Below are 11215 nucleotides of genomic sequence, written 5' to 3' on the forward strand. Positions count from 1 at the left end.
AAATTTGTTGCACTTGATCCAAGATACACAATCTGTTCTGTTTCAGGACACGTTGCGTGACAACTGCGACAACTCGAGCGAATGCATACGCAACTGCTGCATCTCACCAGTAATTGCACCCTTGTATTTCGTCATCTTCGTCCTCATGGCTCAGTTCGTTCTCGTGAATGTGGTTGTTGCAGTGCTCATGAAACACCTCGAAGAGAGCCACAAGCAAATGGACGACGATATCGAGATGGACGCTGAACTGGAGAGAGAGCTCGCAGAAGAAGTTCAGCAACAGAAACTTGCTCAGTTGGGAGAGCAGCTCAAGCAGTCAGCGGTAAGATATTCGTTTGTTTTTTTCTATTTGACAAATGAAATCATTGTAAATAATAGAGCAATTTTTTTTAAAAAAACATAATAAGTTCAAAAATAAATCGAAAGACTTAAGTCCAACAACGATAAGCTACAAAACTTTAATTAACAATTAAGAAAAAGAAGAGAATTTGAAAAAATTCTAAATTAGAAGCCTATAACGGTTTTAGAAAGTACTGAGAAAAAAGCAGACTTTCAAACTTTTTTTGAAAGAAACGTGATATTTCTTACTGGCCATTCCAGATGTTCAGAAATAATATTAAATATTTATAAGACAATGACAACTGAAAAACGAAGTTAATAAATGCAAAATATGAAGAAGCGGTTAAAAGAGAGTATAAAAAACTGTTGCAATCAAAATAAGTATTCAGATAAAAAATTAAATTTTTTATGAAAACTCTGTCAATATTCTTCAAGAAGAATACAAAAATAAAACTTTCTCTAATTTCTTTTTTATTGACAGTATACACTCGTAAATACATTGTTAGAATAGTTTGCGTTGATAGTTAAATTATATTTAAATTAAATTAAATAAAAAAAAATACAACATTTTCGCATTTACATCGTAAGAATGAAATAAAATTTCGCTAACTTGAAATGGAGTTTTCTCAAAAGAGTTTTTGTAACTAACATGGACGTTAACTTTTCCGATTTTCAATGAATTCTTTTAAAAATTTAATAGCATGCATACAGGTAATGTAGTTTATGTTGAATTCAAGATTTTCTCATTTATAATTTATTATATTTGATTAATTTAATGCTAATTTCCTACTTTAGAGATTCTTTTTTTGTTCATTGTGTGATCATTTTGTTAATTAGCATTAAAAAAATAAGAGTTATCCTTCATCAAACCTAAGGAGCTCTAGCCTCAAAATAAAACAGATGATTTTTGCATGATGTAAAAGGAAAATCCAACTAAAAATAAGAAAAGATTGAGAAGTAAAGCATTTCCGCAACAGCCCGTTGTGGGCCTGGGGTTGTGTCTCCAAATTTTCGTGATAATGACCTGATTATGGTCATATGGTGATTACTTCAAATCAACCGAGCTGATACCCATCCATCAACAACAAGCTGGTACACATCGATCTGAAGCTGGATGCCAAGTTGCCACTGGGGTTCGAACCCTAGCTCTTCACAACGACATTTCAGTGCCGTAACCACTGAGCCATCGTGGCTCATAAGAAAACATTACATTAAAATCTTTCCCTGTTGCTTATACTTAATTTTTTCTCTAGTTAAACTTTAATAAGAAATCTATTATTTGCAGGAAGCGTGCAAGAAAATGAAGAGGACTCGATCGAAAAGTGCATCCCATAAGCCTCTGGTTAAAATGGCTTCCCTTCCACCAAATTTTGTCTTTCCATTTCAAGCTGGAGAAGAAAGAAGTATTTATTTTACCATTTCACCACATCATATTTAGTATTGAAATAACGCAATACCGCTGGAAAAATCCTCCATGACAAATTGTTTATTCACCCACAAATGTTTTTCAAAATTTAGAGAAAAATGAGAAGTAAACAATGAAATTTCAAATGCGAAAAAAAAATGTTTCCAAAACTTTAAAACTCAAGAAAATTATTACATGATTTTATCAAGACTAGGGCGCTAAGCCCCCTGTCTTCTGACGCTTGTCACCCCCAGTTATTGCTTCGCAATAATTGTTGTTTCTTGACACAGAACTAGTGAAATTATACAACTAAATATATATGTACTAAAAAGAGCACTTGTGCCACCACATCGCACGTACAAATATTTCCCTTATGATACTATTAAGATCTATTAGTGGACATAAATTATTTTTTGAAATAACATATAAAATTAAAAGTACACTGTTGTAACAAACTTCGTGAGTTCTCAACTGTAATTTAATCACAACTTGTAATTAATGTAATTTGGTGAGTTCACAACTGTTATAACACTAGTGCCACCACATCCCTCGTCCAAATATTACCCTTATGATATTATTAAGATCTATTAGTGGACATGAATTATTTTTTGAAATGACATATAAAATTAAAAGTACACTGTTGTAACAAACTTCGTGAGTTCTCAACTGTAATTTAATCACAACTGTAATTAATGTAATTTGGTGAGTTCACAACTGTTATAACACTAGTGCCACCACATCCCTCGTCCAAATATTACCCTTATGATATTATTAAGATCTATTAGTGGACATGAATTATTTTTTGAAATGACATATAAAATTAAAAGTACACTGTTGTAACAAACTTCGTGAGTTCTCAACTGTAATTTAATCACAACTGTAATTAATGTAATTTGGTGAGTTCACAACTGTTATAACACTAGTGCCACCACATCCCTCGTCCAAATATTACCCTTATGATATTATTAAGATCTATTAGTGGACATGAATTATTTTTTGAAATGACATATAAAATTAAAAGTACACTGTTGTAACAAACTTCGTGAGTTCTCAACTGTAATTTAATCACAACTGTAATTAATGTAATTTGGTGAGTTCACAACTGTTATAACACTAGTGCCACCACATCCCTCGTCCAAATATTACCCTTATGATATTATTAAGATCTATTAGTGGACATGAATTATTTTTTGAAATGACATATAAAATTAAAAGTACACTGTTGTAACAAACTTCGTGAGTTCTCAACTGTAATTTAATCACAACTGTAATTAATGTAATTTGGTGAGTTCACAACTGTTATAACACTAGTGCCACCACATCCCTCGTCCAAATATTACCCTTATGATATTATTAAGATCTATTAGTGGACATGAATTATTTTTTGAAATGACATATAAAATTAAAAGTACACTGTTGTAACAAACTTCGTGAGTTCTCAACTGTAATTTAATCACAACTGTAATTAATGTAATTTGGTGAGTTCACNGTTGCCATTTCTTGAAACTAAGGTTTGAACACAGAGATGTTGCCATCTTATAGAAAAGTAATTTCCTTGACAGGAAAGTTTTGTACTGCCATCTGGCGAGCAGAGTTCATCGCCATCTGGTGAGAAGGTGGTTCACCACAAACTGTACAATCAATACGAAGCGAATCCTACTTCTTTTGAATAAAGAGTATTATCATATATTTACTAATAATACAGGGCCAATTTTGATTTATTTTCTCAAAATTTATTTTCTGTTTATTAGTTCATAATGTTTGTAAGCTGCTTACCTTATTCTTTAGCACTTAAATTATTAACTGTCTTTTTTCACTAATGATTTCTCAAGAGTATGAAAACTGGGTCACATCTTCCTATTTGCGGGTGATCTGACCCATGGCAAGGCAGTTTTGGCCAACAGGAATTGGGTATAATATAAAAAAACACAACTACTTCCACTTAGTAGGAATAACATTTACCATGACGCAATGCTAAATTCTATGCCACTATCCACATAAATGCCACTATCCACATGAATCAATTATTAATCAAAAATCGAATATCAATTACTTTTCGTTATAATGCAATAAAATCTGGCGAGCAGCTATTTAAACGATCAAACACTTCGTTTGTTTATTTGTGACTTGAAGTTAGGCTCGCAGAAAATGCCGTTCATGGGTTAAATTTAGTAGGAATAACACAACCTGTGACCTAGGCTATAGTATACCCAATTGAACTAATTATTCAAAACCCATACAACAATCAGTCTGTCAATGTCTAAAGAATTTCTGCAAGCATTAGGAACTAAAATTGTTGACACTGAACTTACGAGTTTGAATCAGTAAACTGAATTCAATCCAATCTGAACTGAAGTCAATACAATATTCGCTTTTTTTATTTGATTCGTGATCTATTTTTTCATTTTTGTGAAGTTTCTTTTAGGTTTTTTATATTGTGCCTCTTTTCGATTGTCTCTTTGATAGAGATATCTGCCAAAATCATTAATTTGATACGATGGGCCCAACCCCACTTATAACCATAGCTAATGATTTTTTTAAAAACTAGTGGGCTGTGCCCCCTGCTACCATCTGGTGAGAAGGTGGTTCACCACAACTTTATCTTACAATGCAACGTAGAATTACATTATTCTAATACAAATAATAATAATAACAATCCTCTTAAACTCTTAATTTAGAAAACAAGCAAAATTAAAAACGTAATAATAACAGTTCAGGTACATAACAGTACAAACAACATTAAAAACGTAATAATTACAGTACAGGTAAATACCTTTAAATTAGGAATACAAAAATATTTAGAGGAAAACCATACCTTTACGGCGTATATCAATTTTATGCTGATGACAACCAAGACCAATATGAAAATTAATGTGGGAAAACTGGATCCTACCATGTGATTTTCTGGCCAATAAAAAAGCACCTACAGCAATGGGTAACTGAGACACCATCATTAGAGTTTTGCATATGGTTACATATTGCGGTGGGGATACTATCCTGTAATAATTTGTTTTTATTTTGATAATTCGAAATTATTTTTTCAATATGTAAAACTTCCTGGTTTATTTAAAATCACTTTTCTCTAAATTTGAAATACCCAATGGAAATGAATCATAATTTGCCATTAAAAGTCTCTCCCGCGCTGTAGCGTCCTCTTAAAGTGTCAGCTAGATAGTTTATTGATGATCGAGATTCCGTTTACTTCAATATCTAGACTAAAAGTGCTTAGATTATAGGGAACTTAACAGAAAGTGCTTAACGGAACTATACGTGCTAAAATTTTAGAATATAAGTGACTTAGTTTTATTGGTAATAAATATAAGTTTTGAAGCTATAGTGTAAAATACATAGAGGCATAAGCTATAATGCTTAAATTATGAGAGTAAATTAGTAAAGGTGTTGATTGTGGTATTACCACTGAAGATATTTTACGATCACAGTGCTGACGTGATAGACAGATCATGGGTTAGAATGACTTTACCGTTAGGCCAACAGTGGGAAGTTTTCGTGGTTTTCCTCTCCATGCAGCGCAAAAGCGGGTTAGTTCCATCAAAAAGTCCTCCATGAAGGCAAATTTCTCCCAATACTTGATCCAAGAGTTCCCTTTTCTTCTGTGAATTGGGTTCAAAACTGCAAGGCTACGGAGTTGAACTTCGGTAGTTGTAAATTTAAAAATAGAGACAGCAGTTCAACGACGGTTTTAAAATAAAAAATAAAATAAAGTAATTGTGATGCGAGGGATGGTTAAAAAATAGCAATTTTTAAATTTATCGAAAACTTTGCACGATTACATCACACATTTCTCCACAAAATCGCGATGATGACTTTGAAATAGTCAGCCTATATATTCAATACAAAATAAATTTATAAAAATATAACTTTTTTTTTGTTTTTAACTTTTTCTGCAATACCTAAGAAATCCCAGGAATTATAGGTAACATGTGAATATCCTCCAATTAATCAGCAAGCAGGTATTTTAATAAACAACTCCACTCAACTCTCATTGAAGACAAATGACTTGATTCTCAATGAAAATTTAGAATTCGTGATTTTCTTTATTATCGTCTCATAAAATTGCATAGTGGTTGTCTAACGACTTATTTCCATAATCAGTAGATAATTTTGTCACACCGCTTAACTCGATTTGGAGTAAACTTACTGCTATACATACATTTATGCTCGCATTCATACCTTAGGTCAGCATAACTTTTGTCAATGAAGTATTCTTGCGATAAATCAATGAGTTTTACTCAATTATGTATAACCACGATTTCAAATTTTACTCAAACAATGATTGCGTAAAATTGATTTAACTTTTATATGCGTCGTTAAACTGTTCTACCGTAAAGTGTTCGACTTCGCGTGCAGATCATCGGGTTGCCGAAGCGGGGGTGCCGTCCCCTCTGCAGAGGATCAAAATTGTGATGGCATGTCTTCGGATCATCCTCAGGGGTGTTTCCCAGACCGTCGCCAATAGCCCATCGTGCAGCTCTAGTGCGACGCAAATTAACTACAACTACAACAACAACTTTTCTATGCGTGTTTCTTTTGTCGGTATAAGAAATAGGCGAGGGCTGTAATCAAAGGCTACTGAATATTTATTCAGGAGCATTTGATTACGGGCCAACTCAAATCAACATTGATTTGAGTTGGTCAAACTTATTTTTATATGAAAAATTAAACCGTTCTAAATTCAGCATTGAAAAAAAATAACGACGTCCGGTGGCTTAGTGGTAGCGCTTTGCTCTTCAGTGCCACAGATCCTGGGTTCGATCCTCGGGCCGGGCAAGGCTGACTCAGTCTTTCATTCCTTCAGTGGGTCGATAAATGAGTACCAAGCATGCTTGGGAACTAAACACTGGGGGTTCCGAGTTCGGCTGACCATCTGACCGGAATATCTGCTCCTGCACCCCAGAGCCCAAGGTCAAGAAAACTGAGATGGGCACAGTAGGCCTTGGCCCTCTATGGGCTGTCGCGCCACTGAGTTTAGTTAAATAAAATTCCATGTGAAGTGTAGAACATTCCTGCAACAGCCAGTTGTAGGCAAGGGAAGTCATAGAAGTTAAGGCTTTATCATGTGGTCAGCATTACGCACCGACCCCCTTTACTTCCTAGACAAACTGGTCCCTTTCAATCTGAAACTGGAAGGTCAACGGTGATGTTTGTATACCCCAGTACTTTCTAATGACAGCCCAGTGAGCCAACCACTATGTCCAGTGTTAAAACGATTGTTTAAATATCTCTTAAACAATTAATAAACATAACATTATTTCTTGCCGTAGTTTGTTTTTTCCCTGTGTGATTAATGATGTTTTCCTTTTCATTAAACTAAAAAAAGAATTGTTTAACAAAGAAATAGTATTACAATGATTAGCTGGAAAATATGATCTCAATGGAAAATAAAAATTCTCAGAAATTTATTAAATTCTTTTTTTTTTTTGTTGTTGTCTAGCGAAGGAAAGGAATTTGATAAAGTTTTTCTGGAACAATGGATTATCTGACAAAACTTCCCTAAATGCCTCAGTGTTTCCTCGTAGGTTCAGTTATCATATACAATCTAGCAAACTTTGATGCAAACATATTTCTTTGATTTGCAGGTTTCCGACGGGCGTCCTTGAACTTACAGACCTGTAGAAGCACAACAGATTGTGCCTTCATCAACAGAGACTATCTCCCCCCTCTTGTGCCAGGCTTTTCCATGCACCCGCCAACATCGCCAACAGTCACCAATGTGAACATCAGGCAGGCATCCCCTGATGAAACAGACAGCAAAGTGTCGGTGGCCAACTTGAGCCCCGTGCCCCTCCGATCCTCTTTTGGCTCCACCCTCAACGTTCCTACACAGGTGCCAACTCTGGAGGACAAGAGGAGGAGCGTGGACTCCAGGGCACCCCCTCTGGACGACTGGACATGCGTGTTTGCATCTCTCAACACGGACAGAGTTCATTTATTACCAGTGCTTCAAAATGACGCCTTCCCTAGTGCCAGCGCTCTCATAGAGTCCTTAGGTACCAGACGATGCTCAAACTCTTTTGTTCCAAACAAGATGAATCCTGGTGAAGACTCTTCCATTGAAAAGAACCAATCAAAAGAGATTAATGATGCGTCTCGAAATGCTAAAACTTCCCTGTCTTCTTCTACGCTTGGTGCCGAATATTTTCACAGTGATGAATCACCTTTAATTATGAATCGCATTCGAAGGAAACTTTCCCACATAGCGACTGATTCATCACCGACTAGTCATTCGGATCGCCCGAATGATAGCAGTCTGACAACAGACTCAACTTCACTTGAGCTGACGTTTATTTAGCCATTTTTGAACTATTCGAGTTTCTTTATTTATTGACAGCAGGCTGTTCACTTCAAAGACAATATGAGTGTTGCCAATTATAATTTTTTTCGTTTAATCAGTTCTCACATTTAATTACAATGAATGAATGCGGAGTATAAAAGTACCGACTAAAACTTCACTAATATTGTAAATATAGGAAATATTTAATATAATATGGAGTTATTCACCACGTTAATTTCATTGGGCTAAGATGGATAAGAACTTAGATAGCAAAATTTATAACAAAAATAAAGCTTATTCAAATAACTAAAAAAAAAAAATTTCATAATTGTTGATGCTATTTAATAGGTTAACCCTAGATTCATGGGTCATAATTAATTTAATGCGGTTGATATTTTTTGATAATGCATCAACTCTGTTCATACTTTTCTAATATGTCTCGAAATTAATCTTTAATTGCAAATCTCATAGCAATTGTGCAATACCTAAATCCCAGTGAGATTAGAGGCCTTTGCAAAAAGGAACGGCTAGCTTTGAAAATAAGTTCATTTCGATATTGGGGCTATCCCGTCAAGTCTATTTTATTACAATAAATATTTTAATAAACTTTTAGATTTCATGCGCTACCATCTATCAACAGCTTTTGCAAAAAGCTTTTGAATAAATGTTTGTCATGGATCAAGAAGAGGTTGCTTGCACTTCAAGAAGAAGATCACAGATATCCACAGATGTGACCGATGACGTTAGCACCAGCTGATCGTTTATAAGCAAAATGGTGCATTAAAGTTGAGCTAAGTTTCTTCACATGAGTTAGAATGTTAATTAACGGGAAGATAATGAAATACAGCACCATATCGCACATCGAATTTGTCGAAATATAATTATATTTCGTATAAGTCTTTTACTTGACTTAGATTTATTATTTGCTTATACATTTTATTATAACAGTGACATGTTTTCATTTCGTGATCCTGGCAACTTCGATGAATTATAAGTTTGTTTATGTACTACGTTGGCTTCATCTTCGTGTTAAATACGAAATAAATGGTGAAAAAATTGAAATCTTTATAAAAGAATATAGAATGTACTTAAGACTTATTACTTAAAATTTATTACTTATACTTAAGAGAATTAGTATTTGACAGACTCGGCTTACTCGAAATGGAGTGGAAAGAAGAGTTACTGACGCAAACAAATGCCACATTTTAACAACCAATCAGGATCGAGATAAACTACGTCCCTTGCAGGTATCCCATTAAAGTATCAAAAGGGGAGCATAATTATGCGGAAATAAGGAGAAAGAGTAAATTTAAACTTGTTTAAATTAACAGAAAAACAAGAGACTTATAACGTTTCGCAAAAGTACTGCAATTTTAAATAAGAATTATGAACAGTAACTGACCTTTCAAAGTTGATAATTATTTCAACGAAAATCATTGAAACTGTGGTATAGTTCCGTACCGATACCTATTCACGCCAACTAGTAACACCAAAGCACCAAAGGGTTCTTTTACACTCAAAGATTTAAAATAAAAATATGCATTGTTTTGCCCGGAGTAGATACGAGTTATACCTTTCGAGTTGGTCGCCTTCTGTGATTTTTTTCTAAGTATATCTCGCTTGGCATTGCTCTGATGTCGCCAAAGTTTGGTGATTTCTTGGCGAGAGTAAAGAAACGAAAATCTTCCCTTGATTTCATACATTTTTGGTTGTCACATTTAATCTAATCATAATTTCTTTCATTTTCAAACAAAATTTTTTTACTCTTATCAACTCATTGTAAATTGTGAGCTCAACCATTTAAAACTGTTTACACACATTTAATTTCAGATATATATTTTGAAATATATATTGTTCATAAACACAATTATTGAAAAATGTTAATTTGAAAAGCATTTTGAATTATTAAAGTCTGATAATGGTGAAAGAGTTAAGCATGTTTAATGTGCTTCGGTCGTTTTAATTTACAGAAATTTTTTTTTAACTCAATTAATGAAGATTGACCGCACTCGTACTTAAGGCTCAATACTCTAAGTATGAAAGAAGTTAACTCTAAAGTGTGATACGTTTTAATGAATGGTTTGAACTTAACTTTTCTACTAAAACACTCAATTGATAAAATTTATGTATACGGATATGAACAGCCTGCTCTCTAGATATTAGCAAAACAAAGTTTGAGATGTTGCCAAAAAAAAAATACTAAAGTGGCCGAAAGCTTTTTTTCTTAAGCTGGTCTCTTCGAGCTTTTTTCATTCTCTTATAGTGTATAAACAAATGATCGAATGTAAGATATATTTTATCGTTCTTTTTTCTAAATTATTGTTATCGTCTGCTATTTGAAAGAAAAGAAAAACCTAAGCAGTATTTTGGAAACAAAGATTTAAGAAAAAAAAAGGAGTTGATCTTTTATTTTGTTATTTACATTCATAAAGAGTGAAGATTTTTTATATCATCTGAATTATCACTATGTACAGTTTATAGCATTCCTGTATATTGTTCCCATAATAAAGAGAGGAAATAAAGATGTTTGAAAGATTGTGAACTACAAAAAAAGAACTTTTTTAATAAATATTCTCTAGTGTTACTGTTTTTTTTTCTTGTTTACTATATTTTGTTATATTTTATTATTTTACAGTATCTTCCGAATATTTCAACATAACATTTTTTTTTCATGAGATGACAATTTTCAGTGCCTAAATTTAAAGTTAATTCAATTCAGTGCCTAAATTTAAAAAAGTGCCTAAAATTAAAGTCAATTCAGTGCCTAAAATTAAAGTCAATTCAGTGCCTAAATTTAAAGTCTTAAGTCAAAGAAAAAATTATCACCATGAATAACTATTGATCTTATTGATTGGATTTTCGCGCATTGTCATCCGGGTTTACTTAAGCATTGGGGTGACTTAATTCATTTTGCTAGGTAGTTTTGGACGCTGCTTTAGCAACATTGTTCACATCGGTTAAATATTTTAGAGATATTTTTGTTAGCTTGTTACATTATGTGCGATTTTAAGAAAAATTTTAAGTTTATAAAATACAGTATAGAGGTAGGCTCAACTTCAACAAACAATTAACCTATCTGAAAAGTAAATGCTTTTGAATTTGAAGATGTCTTAAATTGAAAAATGGCTAAAGAAACCTGTCATGAGTAAACTGACTCCGAAAACCCCGTTATAACGAAT

General features: G+C 33.4%; 1 protein-coding gene across 1 annotated transcript in view; it reads left to right on the forward strand.

Moving 5' to 3' along the window:
- Window positions 1-10620, forward strand: part of LOC107454047 (voltage-dependent T-type calcium channel subunit alpha-1I) — a 345752-nt gene extending 335132 nt beyond the window's left edge. The window contains exons 31-33 of the mRNA XM_071181078.1: window positions 47-322; window positions 1625-1742; window positions 7342-10620. Of these exons, the coding sequence (XP_071037179.1) occupies window positions 47-322; window positions 1625-1742; window positions 7342-8054 (1107 nt within the window). The 3' untranslated portion in view covers window positions 8055-10620. The remainder of the gene's footprint in view (window positions 1-46; window positions 323-1624; window positions 1743-7341) is intronic.
- The last annotated feature ends 595 nt before the right edge of the window (window positions 10621-11215 follow it).

This window comes from Parasteatoda tepidariorum, chromosome 5, assembly GCF_043381705.1.
Source record: "Parasteatoda tepidariorum isolate YZ-2023 chromosome 5, CAS_Ptep_4.0, whole genome shotgun sequence".
NCBI lineage: Eukaryota > Metazoa > Arthropoda > Arachnida > Araneae > Theridiidae > Parasteatoda > Parasteatoda tepidariorum.